We start from the raw sequence: 18503 nt of genomic DNA, 5'->3' as shown, positions 1-18503 counted from the left end.
TTTATTAACAACCTTCACACAATAATCTGAAAGACAATCACTGAGGATAAATGACTGAGTTAACTCAAGGATGTTTTTATTGAATAAGTCCATGTACTACTCTGTTTCACAGCAACACAGTAACATTCTCACAAATTTCCAACTTTACAAAATGGACTAAAACATCAAGAATTACATCACCATCTGATCATTTTGACATATTTCCTGAATACACAAACTATGGTTTATACCATTAAATATCTGTGATACTTTAGGTTTAATATTTCATGCAATAAATTTTGCCAAAGAGATTGGTACCTCAAGCAAGATGAAGACGAAAATCTAAACATGATATTCAGTTTCCGTAGAACTTTTTTTTTAAGCATCTAAGCACTTTTGATATGGGCAGGTGCTGTTTGATGTATAAGGTATTTGTAAGTATGATGCAACATGCTAACGATACAGTTAATACAGGAGACAAATCTTAGCACATTCAAAAGTCAAATGGAATGGTGACATTTAAAAACAATAAATAAAGAACAGAACACAAACTCTAAAGAAAGCAGCAGCAATTTAGGAGCATGTTACAGGGACTTTTAAAACCTACAAAACAAAGATAACAATTTTCCCCTGAAAAAGACTCATTATGATCCATACATTGTATGATATTGGCTATTTTTATTTTATGACATAATTTACACCAGTATTTGTTCTCACCAATCAGATACCTCCATGAAATCGTCCAGTTCACTCATGGTAATTATGTCTCTGGGCTGATATTGTAAGGGAACTGCGTTATCTTTTTCAGAAACTGAATTTCCTGCGAGCTGGCTGTTTGCCTCAGACTCATACGAGTCTTGCATGCTGTATGCTGGGTTGTATGGTTTTTTCATATTATTAACTGTGTCCATGTATGGTGTTTTCTCTGGACTGTAGCAATGCTCTTCAGAGTTCTGTTCTACTTCAGCAGTTCTTGGAGGCAGTCGCTCCTGGTTGAGAGTCATAGGAGCTGATGATTTGTTAGTCTGCACAGGGTTGATAGTTGCTTGTTGGTAGCTTTGAGGGTAGCTGTTATAACCTTGGTAAAGCATTAAAGGCTTGCCAGCTGTAGAGGCTTGGGAGAGTGGCTGTGGTGGCTGTGTTTGGGGTTGGGGCTGAGGCTGTGGGCATGTTTGCTGGGGCTGAGGTTGTGAGATGCTCTGGCCGGACTCACGCACATTCAACTGAACATATTTTCCTGTCTCAGGATCAAAGAAAGTCTTTGTTTTGACTTGAACCGGCAGGTCCACTACAAAATACTGACCAGAACCGAGGTCTTGCAGAACCTTGCGCTGGGTCAGCGAGTAGGACTGGGGATACCGGCTTGATTCTACATGGTACTGTGTCACTGGAATTGGATGATTGGCATGTTGGAGAGTGGGAGAAGAGGGAACATGAGCAACTGTCTTAGGAGTAGCAGGTTGGGAAGTATAGCCAGAAGCATAAGGAGACACAGCAGGGAGGGAAACAGTGGAGGCAGCATGATGCACAGGAATGGGAAGGGAGATTGGACCAGTGGCATGAGGGGAAGCATGGAAAGAGCATTGTGAAGATGACTGGGAATCTGCATGTGAGGAAGGCATGCTAGATCCCAGTGTTGGAGCATGAGCAAGGGAGACAGGTGGGGAAAAGTGAGGAGAAGCCACAGCATGGCGTTTGGACGAGCATACCTCAGTGAAAGAGGAGGGAACATTCAATACTTCTTTCTCAACTCCAGTAGGGCTTCCTGCTGCAACTTTGGACAGCTCTTTCTTTATCCTTCGAGAGGTTAGTCTCTGAGCCCTGCGCAAGGCTTTCTCACTCTTTGGTGGAACTGCTGGAGGCTTACCCATAGAACGAGACACATCACTGCTAAAGCTACAGGCTGACTCTGGTCTGTCAAAGTCAGTCAGGCCTCGTACATCTGCCAGATCTGCAACACTTGTGGCAATGCTCTCCATATCCTCTGAGATGTTGCTGATGACAGAGCGGGATTCATCTTCATCCATAACAATACTTCTCCTGGAATAGGGCCTGTGATGAGAAGTGGAGGTTGAGTAGTTCTGTAATGATGCTGTTGAGAGGGTCAAGGATTCATTGACAGCAGTGAATCGGTTTGAGCCTGTGTCAGGATGGATAGGAGTTCCAGCACTGCGTCTCATTATCTCCTGCTCATCCTCTCCTCTATCTGAAAACTTGTCCAAAGGTGAACCAACCCTGAAATCTTCCCCAAAGCTCTTGTGGAAGCATGGTTTGACTGACTTGGTAAGAGAAGAACCTCTGAAAGTATTATCCTTTACTCTGAACATTGAGGGCTTTGCCCCTAAAGCAGGAGAAGAAGTGTTGGAACGGGGAAGAGATGGAGCTGGAGATGCAGGTAGTCTATAAGGCCTGGGATGTGATGCTGATTTATCAGCTGATTCAAGCTCTAATGGGCTGTTTCCTTGCTGTGAAGGTAATGGAGAGAATTGCTGTCTTTCTCTTGGTTTCCTCTCTGTGTCAGCAATGGCATAGTACTGGAGACCATCCATCTTCTGTGCCACTCTTTTTTGCTTCTCCATCTGAGCTGCTCTTGCCTTTTCTCTTTGAGATGCAAAGTTTTCATCTTTCATTTTAGCCTGGATCTCATTGTCTCTGTTAGCTATTGATTCTTGTGTTATTCTCTTGTCTTTAAGTTGTCTTGTACTCTCATATTTGGCTTCTTTTTCATCTTGTTTCATGATTTTCTTTCTTTCAGCAGCTTCTTTCTCTTCCTCTTCTTCATTTCGAGTTTTTGTCCATTTTTCTCTCATATGTGGTTTATATGTTCTTTTCTGCTCGTCAGTGTGCTCCTGCACTTTTATGTGCTCCTGAATCTGCATGACCGTTTCGTCCTCTGAAATGTAAGATTCATCCCGTTCTCTATATAGTCTTTTCGCTCCTTCCACAATATCAGTAAGCATTGCATCTTTGATCAATTTAAGTTGCCTTTGCTCCTCAATTTGTGCAGCTTTCCTCTGTTGTTCCCTTGCAATTTTTTTCTGTTGTTCTTCTGCTCTTTGCTGTTGCTCCTCTGCTACTTTTCTATATTGCTCCTCTGCGACCTTTGTCTGTTGCTCTTCAGCAACTTTTCTCAGTTTCTCTTGTGCAACTCTTCTTTGTTGCTCCTCTTCAGCTCTGCTCTGCTGTTCTTCTGTTCCTCCTCTCTGCTGCTCCACTACAACTTTTCTATGTTGCATCTCAGCAACTTTTCTATGGTGCTCTTCTGCTGCTCTTCGCTGTTGTCCCTCTTCTGCTCTTCTCTGCTGCTCCTCTGCAGCTCTTTTCTGTAGCTTCTCTGCTGCTCTTCTCTGTTGCTCCTCTGCAACTTTTCTCTGATGCTCCTCTGTAGCTCTTCGCTGTTGCTCCTCTGAAACTTTTCTCTGTTGTTGCTCTGCAGCTCTTTGCTGTTGCTCTTCTGCAACTTTCCTTTGTTGCTCCTCTTCTGCTCTTATCTGTTGCTCCTCTGCAACTTTTCTTTTTTGCTCCTCTTCTGCTCTTCTCTGTTGCTCCTCTGCAACTTTTCTCTGTTTCTCCTCTGCAGCTCTTCGCTGTAGCTTCTCTGCTGCTCTTCTCTGTTGCTCCTCTGCAACTTTTCTCTGTTGTTGCTCTGCAGCTCTTCGCTGTTGCTCCTCTGCATCTTTTCTTTGTTGCTCCTCTTCTGCTCTTCTCTGTTGCTCCTCTGCAACTTTTCTCTGTTTCTCCTCTGCTGCTCTTCGCTGTAGCTTCTCTGCAGCTCTTCGCTGTTGCTCCTCTGCAACTTTCCTTTGTTGCACCTCTTCTGCTCTTCTTTGTTGCTCCTCTTCTGCTCTTTGCTGTTGCTCCTCTGCAACTTTTCTCTGATGCTCCTCTGCAGTTCTTCGCTGTTGCTTCTCTGCAAATTTTCTCTGTTGCTCCTTTGCAACTTTTCTCTGATGCTCCTCTGCAGCTCTTCGCTGTTGCTCCTCTGCAACTTTTCTCTGTTGCTCCTCTGCAACTTTTCTCTGATGCTCCTCTGCAGCTCTTCGCTGTTGCTCCTCTTCTGCCCTTCTCTGTTTCTCCTCTTCAGCTCTTCTCTGTTGTTCCTCTGCAACTTTTATTTGATGCTCCTCTGCAGCTCTTTTCTGTTGCTCCTCTGCAACTTTCCTCTGTTGCTCCTCTTCTCTTCTCTGTTGCTCTTTTGCAACTTTTCTCTGATCCTCCTCTGAAGCTCTTCGCTGTTGCTCCTCTGCAACTTTTCTCTGATGCTCCTCTGCAGCTCTTCTTTGTTGCTCCTCTATAACTTTTCTCTGATGTTCCTCTACAGCTCTTCTCTGTTGCTCTTCTGCAACTTTTCTCTGATGCTCCTCTGCAGCTCTTTGCTGTTGCTCCTCTTCTGCTCTTCTCTGTTTCTCCTCTGCAGTTCTTATCTGTTGTTCCTCTGAAACTTTTCTCTGTTGCTTCTCTGCATCTTTTCTCTGTTGCTCATCTGCAGCTCTTCTCTTTTGCTCTTCTGCTTTTCGCTGTTTCGCCTCTGCTGCTCTTTTTTGCTGCTCTTCTGCTGCTTTTCTATGTTGCTCCTCTGCAACTTTTCTCTGCCACTCTTCTGCAGCTCTTTTCTGTTGCCTCTCTGCTGCTATTCTCTGTTGCTCCACTGCTACTCTTTTCAGCTCCTCCTCTGCAACATTTTTTTGGTGCTTCTCTGCTGATTTTCTTTGTTGCTCCTCTGCAAATTTTCTCCTTTGCTCCTCTGTTGCTCTTTGCTGTTGCTCCTCTGCAACTTTTCTTTGTTTCTCCACTGCAGCTGTATTCATTTGCTCTTCTTGTGAAGCTCTCTTTTGCTGCTCCTCTGCATCTTTTTTGTGTTGCTCTCCTGGAGTTCTTTCTTGTTCCTCTACATCTCTTCTCTGTTGTTCTTCTTGTGTAGCTTTTCTTTGCTCTTCCTCTGCTGCTCTTCTTTGATGTCTAATTTCTTCTTTCCATTTGTTTGGTTGTATTTTTTCTGACTTTTGATCAAATCTTTCCTCCTCACTCTGTTTTGCTGTTCTTTCTTCTCCTGTTCTTCCTTCTACTTGTCTTTGGTTTTCTCGCTTTTGCTTTATCATAATAGCTACAGCTTCACGCTCTCTTGTTCTCCTCTCCTCTTCTCTTTGAGTGGCTTTCCTTTCTTCTTCAGCCAACGAAGCTCTACTTTCCTGTATTATATGCTTTATTTTCATTTTTTCTTCTTTTTGCTTCTTTTCACTTCTAAATGCGTACTCTTCCTCCAGTTGTCTTTTATCATGCTGCTTTGTTTTGATATCTTCCTGCTGAGGAGTGAGCCTTTCTTTATTTACTTGTTCTTTCCTGTCACCCTCAGTCTTAGTCCCCATGTGTTTCTCTTGTTGCAGCTCAGTCCTCTCATCATTCCTTAGATGTGTTGTGTTTTCTTTTCTGTATTGCATTTGTCCTAAAGTTGAATGTGGAGGGGAATTTCTAACAAAATATGTAAATCCTTCAGATATGTTTTTTGTCTTGTTGGCTGCAGGGGAGGAAGATTTTGCTTCCAAAGAATGATTATTTCGCTGAACAGTACCTTGATCTGATCTTTGGGAGCAAGCTCCATCTATTTCTGTTTGAGCTGTTGATGACTTGTCTGTGCCTTTGTAATCTGGATATTTTGCTGCATTGTCTAATATATCTACATTCATTTTGACATCTAGAGGCATCTTCTCTTGTTTTTCTTTGTCTCCAAGCTTGAACATCCCAGTTCTTTGATGGTCCTTACCCATGATGGGAAATATTAGTGCTTTGGACTCTTTATTCACTTTGCTGCTCAACTCTGTCTTATTTGACAAACTCTTCTCTTTCACAGACAGGTCTTGTGGATCAACAGTGAAAACAGGACGTCTGCTATGACGAGTCTGTATTAGTGGAAAGAATCCTTCCTTTTTGTTGGGTGGGAATTCCTGAACTGGGTTTACCTCTTTGTTATCTGAAACAATTACCTTTAATCTGGCATAGTCTGCAATTGCTGATATCTCAGGTATTGTGGAAACCCTTTCTTTTGTTTTTAGTTTGGGTTCAGATTTTTCTTCAACTGTATTTGTGTTTGTTGGGTGTGAATTTCTTGAACCCTGTCTATCTGTTGCTGACAAACTTGTCAGGGTGTCTGTTTGTTTTCTTCTGATCTGGTTAGGTTGACTAGTCTCCTTTTTTCCATTTTTACTCCATCTTTCCAAGGAGCCATCACTGAGTTTTGAATCTTGAGTTGGATCTTCTGTTTCCAAATTTTTTCTTCTGTTCTCATCTTGACAGCTTGCCGGACTTGCTTTATCTTCTTTGCAATCCCTTTGATCCACACTGAATCCAAAGGTCTCACTTTTGCCTTCTTTGCATGATTCATTGCTGGTAGCTGTTTTGTTTGGTAGCAACTCTTGAAGTTCTCTTTCCTTTGATGTGTCTGCAACATTATCTCCAACAATTATAGTATTGTTATGTGACTGATTGTGTGTTTCTGTTATCCTTTGTACTTGGAAGTAGTCTTCATCCACTGTCTGTATACTGGATTCAGGCTTTTGATTGTCAGATTCATTATTGGCTGTGTTTGTGGTACTCTGTTTACTGCCTATTTTGTTTGAGTCAGACAATTGTCTTACACTGGACAACACATGTTGTACAGCTAATTTTTTTTCCATACTTTCTTTCATCTGCTCACTATTTGCTGGAGTCAAGTCTTTGGAACAATGTTCATCGCTTAATGAGTTTGCTTTTTCTTCACAAGCATATACTACATCAAGTTTATGTTTTTTGTCAGTGTCCATGTCAGAGGTGAACATTTTCTTGATGTCCTTGTCAGTTACTGCTGGCACAACTCTGATGGCAATGCTGTCAATATGAACATTGTCATCATCTTGACTGTTATTCTCAGTATATCTTTGTTTATTTTTCAGTTTTGAAGACACATGTTGGTTTTCATTCTCAGCTGAAGTAATGGAGGGAATCATGGAGTCATGCCTCTTTTCCTCTGGTAGGGGTGCACTCCGGCCATCTATGTTACTGGAATGGGAATTATTTCCAGTAGCTGTCATATCATCTTTCACTGACATGTTTTGTTTGATAGTTTGAGCTCTATTGCTGTGGCTTCCACTGTTGACCACCTTGGCAGTAAAATTCTCGTTGACGTTTGCTGTTTGCATTTGTTGTTGATCTTTCTCCTCTTTCTTCACTTGCCCTGTGCTTTTTGACAAGTTCTCTTTTTCTGTTTTATTTGTGTTTTCTTTTGTTTCTGTGTCCTGTTTGAAGACAGCAGGTTGAGTGTCAGCCAAAACCTTATCTTTAGCACCAACAGCTGTTAAGGGTACATCTTTGGTAAGTGATTTTGGTTGTGTCTCACTTTTGGGTTTTGCGTTTACAGTTGAACTCTGGAGACTTGTCTCTTTCTCTGTCACACTACCTGACATGTTTGTTGTTGCCTCCATAGCTGAAGTTTTTTGAAAACTTTCTGGAAGATTATTTTGCTCAACTTGAGCCTGATCTGCCCCTATTGTAGAATCAGTTTTCTGTACAACCATATCTTTAACAAAGCTAGCCACCTTTGTGGGTGTATTTTCTTCTAGGCCTGTGCTAAGATTCCACTGATCTAATTCTGATTTACTGCAATCCATTACATTAATTTGTTTTTTAGTACAGTTATTCCCCTGATCAATGTTCACAGACGGTTTCCTTTCTCGTACAGTGACCATTATACCCATGATCTGCAAGTTGTTATCAGCTTCAGAGGCTTCCCTCTGGCCAGTTTCAATATTCAGTGGTGCTGAGTCTTCATAAGCTGCTTCTTTACATTCAGCCTTTTCTGTGGTAAAGGGTTTCGAGCTTGCAGCTTTGACATGTGTAGCTTGTGTTGGATCCTCAGTCCTTTTCCTGATCTCACTGTCAGTTGCTTGATTATTGTCAAGTTCTTGTTGCAGTTTTCCAGAGATTTCTCCATGATATCCTTGCTCTTTTCCTTGATTGTCTTTTGATGCCGGCTCTTTATTTTGCACTGCTGATATGGTTCCAAGTTCTTTCTGTACCAATAATCCATCAGTTGTGCTCATGGTCTGGTTAGATTTCCTTGGCTTTTCTGAATGGTCTGCTAACTGAGTGGTAGTTATTACAGACTTAACTGGTATGGTTGCAGAACTAAGAGGTGAAACAAGCTTGGCTGGTTCCATTTGTACTCCTGGTGGCTCTTTCTGGTACTTCAGTGAAAGACTACTAGACACTGTGCTTTCACCCTTATTAGACATTTCCTCTGATGGCGGCCTCTGTCGAATGTTAAAATTCTGACCTGCAAACGGCTTGGTAGAACTTTTGCCTATAAAACCTTCTCGTAGGGCAAAACCCTTCTCTTTAATAGCTGAAATTTCTTTTTCAGCATGCGCTTTGATTTTAGAGGTCAGGATTTCCTGCTTGGTCTGAGCTCTCTCTTTATGGGGCAAAACTCTGGGTGGGGTAACATGCAGATGTTTCTCTGGATCTGCACTGTGCTCAGTTGACTTAGATTTTATTTCAGTGGGGTGCAGGTTACCCAAATCAGGATCTCTTTGTTGTGAAACAGCATCTTTGAAAGAGTCACATTTTTCAACACTGTCATTTTTATGTTTGTCAGCAACACTGCCTTCATTAGCTCTTTTACTGCTAGTAGGAAAAGAGCTAACACTGGATAACTTTAATTCTTTAGATGATTCACTGTAAACACGTGGACTTTCTGTCACCTCGCTGTCTTTAAAGCTACTAACTTTGTCCTTACTATCTTTGTTAGCTATCATAGATGGACTTGTAGGACCATGTCCATCTTTTAATTTCTCATTTTCTTCCTCAACTTTATCAGTAGGTGTAACTTTTGTTTTACTGGCATCATTTAAAGGACCACTTTCTGTGGTTGACACTTTATTACCTAATGATACTGAACTAGTAAAACCATATTTTTCTCTGAGTTTGTCATAATCATCAGCCACTCTATCAGTTTGAATTTGCACTGCAAGCTCCTGTTTGTTGTTTTTATCCAGATGCGTCCTTACAGGAACACTGTCATTTGAAGTGTCATTCTCTTTTAAGACCAGATTAGTTTTGACTTTCTCTTTTTGTTTGTCTTTCATTTTCTCCTTTATTTTGGCTAACTCTGCTTTTGCTTTAGCTAACTCTGTCTTAACTTGCTCAACTTTATCTGGTTCACTTCTGACCTGTTGTGTTGCTGCTAACTTAGCTGTGAGTTTAGCTGACCTCTCCAGCAGGTTTTCTGTTTTGGATAGTTCTGCTTTAGTTTTCTCTAATTTGGTTTTCTCCAACTTTTTGTCAGCCTCTTGTGCTCTTCTCTCTTCAAGTGTTGTATCTCTGGTTGTAGATATCTGTGTTGCAGGCTTATCTGCATTTACTAGTGCTATGTGAATTGAATCTTTCTCAGTCTTAGCTTGTCTGTCATCCTCAGTTTTAATGTTCACTGTCTTGACATCCCCCAATTCAACTTCCTCTGTTTTCATATGTTTTGGGTTGCTTTGTGTCTGTCTTATCTCGTCTCTTTGTTCTGCTTTTCCATGTTCTGTTCCAGCCTGTTCTACATTAACCTTTTTGGTCCTGATTTGTTCTGGCTCTCCTTCAAATTGTTCTGCCCTCAACTGTTCTTCATCAACTTGCTCTGTAGTGTTCCTTTTATCTGTGGCCTGTTCATTTTTATGTTGCTTTATTCTTTCTGGCCCAGATGGCTCAGTCTTTTCTAAATTAGTTTTTATGTGTTCTTCTATAGATTTCTCTGTTTCAGCTTGTTCAGCTTTGACCTGCTTACGCTGATTCTCTGTCATGTCAAGTACATGGATTTTCTTTTCCTTTTCTTTCTCTTTAATATTTGTTTTCTTATATGTTAAGTTGGTTGCCTCAACTTTAGTCTGTTCCTCTCTGGCCTGTTCTGGTTGTTTTTCTCTTGATTTTTCAGTCTGTTCTCTTATCTTTTTCTCCTCTTTAATGTGCTCTTCTTTGGCTTGTCTCACAGTCTCCAGCTTCGGCAGCTCTGATTCGGAGTCTTCTGTTTTGATTTTCTCTGAATCAACCTGTGCTGCTAACATTAACCCAGCTGATTCTGCTGTCGGCTGCTCTACTTGAGCCCTCAGCTGAGCTTTTGCCAGATCGACTGGAGTGTGTTGGGCTTTTCTTTGTTCTGCCATGAGCTGTTCACCCTTGACGTCACTGAGCTGTCTATCCTTGACCTGGTGTGTCATTGTGGGGACAAGTACATGGTCTGGATTAGATAAAGAATTTTTCTGAATATCATTTTCAATTTGTGGTTTAGCTTCTATTTGCTGTAAATGTTGCATCTCGCATGCCTTTGAGAATGGCATATATTGTTTTATCTGACCTGTTTTTTGTATCTTATCTGTTGTGGAATAAAGCTCGTGTTTTCTTCTGTAGTCATCATCACTATATGTTAAATTAACATCTTTTAATCCATTTTCCTTTTGTCCTTGCTGGCCCTGCAATTGGTAGGAACTATTTGTTTTGATCAAACCAGCCATGTTATGACAAGATGCCCCAAAACTAAAACTCTCCCTCAACTCTAATTTCTCAAGTTCTTTATTTTGACTTGGCAGATATTCTTTTCTCAACCTTTCCAGTGAAGGAGCTGTCTCTTGATCTGATGGAGAGACAACTGCTTTCATTATGAGTTTTTCTTTGTCTTGGCGGATTGTTTGTCTACACTTATCCTGTAAGGAAACATTATATTCATGCTTGTTAACACTGAGCTGCTCATATCTATCCACCTTTGTGAATATGCTTCCCACTGTTTCATTAAAAGCTTGTTCAGAATTTGTGTTGCTTATTAAATATTCTCTGCTTTGATTGTTGTCAGCATTTTGCTTTGCTGTGTTCATAGTCACATAAGGCTGTTTAGGTCCTCCCAAAGTTCCATCATTTTCTATCACACCTTGCTTATAGGGAGTAAATGATACTAAATATTCATGGGGATTCTGTCCATTAGCCAGCTGATTGCTAGTGTAATTTTCAGGCATGAAGCCACTGAACCCCGAGTGATGAACTGTCTGACCTTGCATCTGAACTGCCTGGTAATCATTTGCAGTGTTTTCTGGATATTGGCCTGTATTTAGTCTTGCAGGTTGACAGTTATGAGTAGTAAGTGACTGTCCAGGGCTGTAATACTGGTTTACAGCGGCATTTGTCCTTTTGGACTCTTCTAGCTGAAGAAACTGCATATCTGGACCAGGAAAATTAGGGATATCTATAACAGTTTCTTTTGTCTCCTGTACTGAAGACTGTTTGCTTTTATCCACTGTATCCAAGCCTTTAAATTTGGTGGGACTGTAGGTGCTTTTTACTCTCTTCCTGTTGTCTTTGAGGTTGAAGAGTAGGCTTGTGGCTCGAGATTTGTAGCTGGACATCCTGACATCGGGAGTGGCTCCCCTGCTTTCAGCTCTCACTGGAGCATGCTCCACTGGTTGAGGGGAAACTTCAAACTGCTGGAAAGCTGATGTCTCTGTTTCCTGATGTGCATGGACCAAAGGTGTGAGCAGCTGGCTGATGTTAAAGGGAGTTGTGCTTGTGTTACTGCTAAAAACATTTGGTTCCACCATTAATGTGTTGTTGCCAAAGTGAATTGAATGATCATCCCTATAAAGAGCTCCTTGCTGATTTGTTATCACCCCTGCTGTGATATTTTGTTCTGTCATCATTTTGATTTTTTGCTGGAGCGCTTTGACAGTGCTGATGGTGTCTCTGACACGTCGAGACATTTCAATAGTAGGTGATGCAGTTGATGGGCGTTGGGACGGAAGTTTGTGGTTTCCCAGACTTTGGGTCCTCTTCCTGTGAGGAAAATGTCCTGCCAACTCTGATTCACATCGTTTCTCTACAGCTGAAGCTTTCTGCAGAACCGAGGATGTTGAGGTGGAGCGTGAAGAAGTTTGAGTAGCTACAGGTGCCAGGTTATTCCTGGGGTGTCTGATACCCCTAAAATAACTCTGTGGTTGATTGTCAATTGAAAGCTCTTTGTATATTGGTGTCTCATACCATTTAGGAAATTCTGAACAGTGCATAAAGCCAGAAACGTCTCCTTGCTGGTAAGGAAACCTGTTACGTTCCCTCCATACCCTGAAGGGACTAAACTCACTGTGTATAAAGAAGTTAGAGCTACAGTTGACCTGACTCATGCTATGTTGACTGTGTGATGACCTCATATAAGATGCAGAATTGTGAGGCATGTGAGCCACCTCTGCATGTTCAGAGGAATAGTAGTTGGCATCTCTGGATGAAAATGGGCCAACAGATGGGAAATTACTGGAGTCATATTGCTGGTATGATGTAGAGAATTCAGAAAGTTCCCTTTGGATACTCATCAGTGCTGATTTATCCCAACTTGTCTCATTATTCCAGTCTCTGAGTTTATCATCCATTCCTGCTTCATCCCTTTGTCCTTCAGAGTTAAAGGCTCTGATAAGAGAAGAAACTCGGGAACGGCTTCTGTGTTGCTGTGAACTTAACTCTGTGGCTCCATTGCTGCAGAAGGAGAGATCTTCCTCTTTTAAAGATTTTCCCTGTTGAGAAGTTTCCACAAAGGAGTGCTGGAATGTGGCAGAAACCCTCCCCTGTGTCCTTTCCCCATAAACCTCCCACTGTGGATCCCCATGGATCTCAGCACCATAAATTCCTCTATGGATCCAGTCCTGTCCATATTGCTGAACCCGAAGGCTGAAGTTTTCATGGGCAGCTTGCTTTAGTTCCTCCCTTTCTCTGTCCTCTATGTCTCTGTCCTGGCAACTATGAGAAAAGGCCAATTGTCTGTCTCTCTGGGTGCTGGGTGAAGACAAACTGAGGTCGGAGTCATTATAAACAGCTTCATCGCCAATGCAGAGACTCCTGAATGCTCTGTCTGTCAGATTGCTGACCTCCCGGTCATTTTCATCCAGGAAGGACCCACCACTGGAAGTGTCACTGAAACCTCCATCGCTGTATTTCCGATGTCCGCCACTCTTCCGGCTTGAGCGACATTTCTCAACTGAGGTCATGATGTGGACTCACTAATAAAAAACTCTATCTTCAGTTGCTCAGTCATTCATGCAAATATAGACCTCAAAATTATACACTGTGCCTGCTGGTGGAGCTGCAGCACCCGCAATTTGGGGCCTCCGATTGGGAGTTGCTCCTAAGGCATTGTGCATCTTAGTTTGCTTCTATACATACAATCCTGGAATTTGCAGTTTACCTAAAAGAAAACAGAAAAAAGAAATAGCCTTGACTCTATCATGTTGCTGAATAACACTTTCAAGAAATAAATAGCAGTTTGCAGTAATGAGTACAATGTGTTTCAACCCTGATAAATAATCTAAAATAAGCATAACATTTTCTCAAATTTGAGATAATTTAAAAATCTCTTATGAATTTATCATTGTGATGTTTAATTCATGATAGCTGGCCTTTTTCCCCCTTTGTATTAAGCAGGAATGCGGTTCTGAAAACAGCTCTGTAAATCCTTCCACTCAATCACAATGACCTTCAGGGACATGCCGTGAATAAAACCACCCTGTTGCTACGCTCGGTAAAGACAGACTCACGTGAGTTATTTTTGGTAATCAAGACGCATCAGTACAAATTTAGTTGAGTGCACACACACACTGACACACACCAGTTGGCTTTGGATATAAAGCTAGATGGTGATGTTTTATTAGCACTAATATGAGGTTGGAAATATCACAAAGTGTCCCCTTTTGATTTGTAATTCATTATTAGAGGTTAGAAGAGCCAGACTAGCAGACAGAACTTGAATTAAGCTCTCTCTCTTTTTGAGTCAAAGAGTAAAAACGTGTTGCTGGGGCTAGTCAGGTATGAATTATTGAAAACTAACTGTTGATTTTACTACAGCCGAGTGAGAGAGCAGGTGGTACACAGACGAGAATATCCTTTATTTACTTTAGTAGTATAATCTGTCTCATAATCTTCCTCCAACATTTAACCAGTCACGTTTAAGTAAACTTATTAAAAACAATAATATGAGATATAAAGATTTATTTTTATAAATAAAACTATTGTCTTCATGTGCAAATCTAAAACATGCAGTGCAAGACTACAGGTAAGTATGATAAGATATTGCATCTATCAGCTGTGTGGCATTTTCTTGTTCTTCAAGCTCAGTCATCTCCATCCTGTTGTCTCCTCTGTTGTGCAGTGTTTTAGGTGGGTTTTCAAAACTGCATTAATTTGGATTTAAAAGAACTATGATGAATTTAACAAAGTAATCATCATAACATTACTTAATCAGTAAATAAATTATTATTACTCACTTAAAACATTATTGGTTTTGTCCTTAACCCAGGGTGATGGACTGCTTATCATATGCTACTGTAATATCATGGCTGCTTAAATGCTGTGAAGCTGCCAAGCAGGCGTCACCTTTCCCAGAATATCCAGTTGTTCCTTAATATCTTCTGACCTGAAAGCCATTCATTTTATGCACATCTTCACAGCCGCTACTCAATGCTCTGCTGTACTTTTTAGCAAAGTGAGCATCAAAAGGAGTCATGCAATGTCTTTCCATGTAACTTCTTACACTTGCTATAAATATTTAGTTAATTTATAAAATGTAGCATGAATAAAGTAATCAAAACAATGAAACTGTCAAAAATTGCATCTTTCCACCCAAAATGCACAAACGGGTCCATGCAGACTGAATAATCTACATACATTATAAAGACAACATACACATTTTCCCATAAAGATCCTTTTTATGCACTGATAATCTCAGCTCTGTCAAGATGATTTCTGTTCATTCTTGCATGTGACAGGGTTATTTTTGACCTGTGACAGGCCTCTTGCTCTAAAACCTGACACCAAAGAGGAATCATTTTCAACTCTGGTACGAGGGAAGGCTAAACACCTACTTCTCTGTTACTTCTGAGAACAGAAAGGGTAGGACTGAATGTTAAGAAATATACGCAAATGTCCCCAACCCCCCCACTCAAAAAAAATAAAACTGTCCATGGTGATTTTACAATGTACAGTCAACAATGTACATTTTTGCTTTTTTTAATTTATTTATTTTGTAGACTTTATTTTATCTACAAGAAAATGTCCATAATATCAAATAAACCTTAATAATTGCAAATCTGTACCGAAGTTTGACTTAATGTGTTGCTTTAATATTTCTATACTATTTATTGTATTGTCCGTCTTCAAAAAGAATCCACAGTAAGCTCATATCTTACCTTTCAGTTTTATAATCCATAGTTTTGGACTTGTTTGTTAACTCCTCAGAAGTCTCTGTCTCCTCCAAAAAGACACAGCAGATCTGGCCTTGCACTATCACCTCACACAACCCCTCTCTGGAAGCTCCAGACTCTTTCTATTGATATCAGACCAAAGCAAAAACCAATCTGTGGTCCACTGTGAGATCTCTGACCAACTGACCAGTGGCAGGCAGCAGGACTCGGAACAGGAGACCAGACAGAAATAGAGGAGTTGTCCCAGAGCGAATGTCCACCATAGGGGGGACAGAGTGAGAGCTTTAGCTAGCATGCGGGTCTACGAGATCCTTTGGTGTCGAGTGTCAGACGGATGAAACAAACAGCCTCACAACTATTTATAAATCTGGACAGCTACTTTGACAATTATCGAAGAGAGTTAACTATCAGTGAACTAGGAAGGTAATGCAACTCATTCAGGAAGTAGTGTGGTTTAAACCAAGAAAAAAAATGCTTTTTCTGAAGATGTGTTGATCTTGTGGGGGCTGGGTGGGTGAGTGGGAAGAGGTAAAGGGGGATACTGTTTGGGAAACATAAATAGCTTGACTATCTCACTCTGGAGTGCCACCCTCTTCACTGAACACAACTAACAGACACTATATGGAGCGTCAACAAGTCGCTCTTAAGTCACCATCCACCATATCACAACAGACTTCAATGAACCTTTTTGTTAACTAGTGTTTCCACATTTTTTAGAAGTTGTTTTAAAAACACATCCAATGGGTTTATTTTAACATGAACTCTACTAGTTTTATAAAACTATTCTTCTATGAATGGCTAATCTTCCTGACTACAGCCTCACTCACCGCAGCAGAAAAGGCCATGAGTCAAATAAATGGGAGGTACTATACATCCCCTTTTGACCCCCCCATCTCTCTCCCCTCCTGCAGTACGCTGCTAAAATAGGAGATTGCTGCAGCAGATAGGTCCCTGGGATTCTTGGCGCGTGCAGGGCTGGCTTGCCAGGATGATGGACACACACACATGGGCCTTAATGGAGATGCAGTCCTTCACATATGCACGCACAACCACACATACAGCTCACTAAACATTAGAAAAGGCTGATGTAATCCCATTTCAACAGACGTTTCTCCTCCTTGTAACATTCATATCTAGATTTCTTTCTTACAGATAAAATTATGTGTTTCATTAATCACAAACTTATTACAAAATCTCCAACTTGCTGGTGTTTACATATAATCTTTGCTTCTCACTTTTGTTGCTCACTACAAAACACTTATAATTTCCTATCAATAAATTGTAAATTGCAAAAAAAAAAAAAAAAAAAAAAAAATCCCTAACAAAAACCTGTAATATATTAGTCATCCAAAATGCTCACTTTCCCCACCAGGGTTTGAAATTAAGAATGTGTGAAAAGTCTGGACAAGCTTCCTGCTCACTATGTCCCTCTAGTGGTCAAAGTGTAAAAAGCCATCAATGTGTATCTGTTCCACAGAAATTTTGCCTTTTGACATACCCCTGGGTTTTTACACAACTTTTAACTTTCCAACTTTGCCTCAACACAGTTTTATTGGAAAGCCACTGAGGACCCATAGAATTGATCTCAAACGCTGATGATGCTCTTCCTCTGTGCTGAGTAAGGAGAAGGGGAGCTGTGGTTATGTGGCAGACAGTAGGCAGTTACATTACTTGCTGCATTAAGATATGCTTTGTTTGTATAACCTCCATTCAGAGATGAACATAACTGATTCTAATTGATTGGGTTATTGATCAGCTCTGTTGCCGGAATTAAAAGCAGAGATGATACTTTAGTGGCGAGTTTTGGCCCTTCAGTGGATGGACAGGACGTGCTTTATTTCTACCTTTGGATGCAAGGTTTGAAACCAAGTTAAATATAGATGTTGCACCTAATGTCATGTAAGAAACCTGCATGTGCAGGCAGGTCTTTCTTGAGTTTGCTGTCTTTTTCTGTAGTGTGTCAGGGAATGGTTGAATGTGCACAGGACATATTTCTCTGCATTCCTCCAGAAAAATATTTCATTACTGCAACAAAAGAAGCCCATTAACTGCAATGTAAGAACAGAGTTCGACTGCTGTCCCCCACATTCACCATGTTTGTCTGCTTTTCTGGCCGCTCTCCAGCTAATTTGATATAACAATGCTCCACAAAACCGCCTAAGGACTTTTTTTTAGGTGACAGAAAATTATCAATGATGCCACATGCACAGCTGAATGTCAACACCAACTTGACTTGTTTATGAAATATTAAAGCAGTGAATTATGGGCACCATGCAGAACTTAATGATGATCGAAGTCATTACAACTTCAGCATCCTTTGTTTTGGTGAATGATTAAATTCCGCAGCTACTGTATTCAATTTTGGAGAGATTGAATGTGTTTTCTTTTGTATGAGATGGCTGGATTCTGCCGTCCATACTGCAACAGTTTGGGAGAAGAGCTGATTTGTATAGGGATATCGTGTTATCGTTAACTGCCGTGTCTGTGGAATTAACAACTTTGCTCTCTTATACACTAAAAACACAATCATTATATTAGGCCATTTATTTTATTATTATTAGGAGCATTAATAAACACAGCAAAATCCCTGCTTTCTACAAAACAGTTTTATGATAATAAATATACAAAGATAAGTATCTCATTTTAAAACTTTTTTCATGTTAGCTGAGTGAGTGCAGGGGTTTATTAATGTTTTTTCTGGAGGCAAATATGCAACTTCAATGAAAATCCTGTCAAATCAGCTCATAAAAGCATCACTTTATTGATATGATTGTAAGATATTTACAACATGCTCACACAATGGCGTAAAAAAGAGAATGTGAAAGCTCTGTGTTCAACCTGGCACAACTTCTGACATTATCTCTTCTATGTCACCAGGGTGTCGCCTCATCAATTATTGAACCAGTACTTCATGGTAATACATAATTTCTCATCAATTATTCATGATAATGTGTGTGTAGTTTACTTAATTGTGTTATCGACTATCAAAAGTAATTTCCTGAAAATTCTCAAGGACGCAAATTGAATCAGCCAAACTACTGCTTGTGTGCTCGGAGGTTAAGTAATCTCAGTGTGATCAGCTGATCTTTCATTGAAGTCATTTTAGTTTGAAGTGATATTTAGGAATAATAAATCAACATATGTATGGCCTGTAATGATGTAGAATGTAGAAACCCCTGAGGTGATGAGAAATTATGCTTTTAAAAAATGTAAATAAAGCATTAATGAATAGCATATATATATCACATTTAATGGGGTTTATTAAAAATGCTCAGAGACAGGAAAAGA

The 18503-nt window shown here is 40.4% G+C and overlaps 1 protein-coding gene across 2 annotated transcripts; it reads right to left on the bottom strand.

The window, feature by feature from the left end:
* Positions 1–59: 59 nt before the first annotated feature.
* Positions 60–11905, bottom strand: LOC121656066 (titin homolog). Of its 2 annotated transcripts, XM_042011079.1 has the most exons (2): positions 1689–11905; positions 1245–1366 (listed from the first exon to the last, which is right to left on the bottom strand). In XM_042011079.1, exons 1-2 carry the CDS (start codon positions 11733–11735, stop codon positions 1364–1366), a joined length of 10050 nt encoding a protein of 3349 aa, XP_041867013.1. In that variant the 5' UTR covers positions 11736–11905; the 3' UTR covers positions 1245–1363. The 2 variants fall into 2 exon arrangements, with proteins under 2 accessions (XP_041867012.1, XP_041867013.1); XM_042011078.1 differs by having other exon boundaries at positions 60–11905.
* Positions 11906–18503: the final 6598 nt, after the last annotated feature.

This window comes from Melanotaenia boesemani, chromosome 16, assembly GCF_017639745.1.
Source record: "Melanotaenia boesemani isolate fMelBoe1 chromosome 16, fMelBoe1.pri, whole genome shotgun sequence".
NCBI classification, from domain to species: domain Eukaryota; kingdom Metazoa; phylum Chordata; class Actinopteri; order Atheriniformes; family Melanotaeniidae; genus Melanotaenia; species Melanotaenia boesemani.
The sequence above is the reverse complement of the archived record's forward strand: the minus strand, read 5'-3'. Positions and strand labels throughout refer to the sequence as shown.

Excerpts from the sequence above, each read along its gene's own strand:
- LOC121656066 (XM_042011078.1), bottom strand. The coding sequence starts at position 11,735 with ATGTCTCGACGTGTCAGAGACACCATCAGCACTGTCAAAGCGCTCCAG.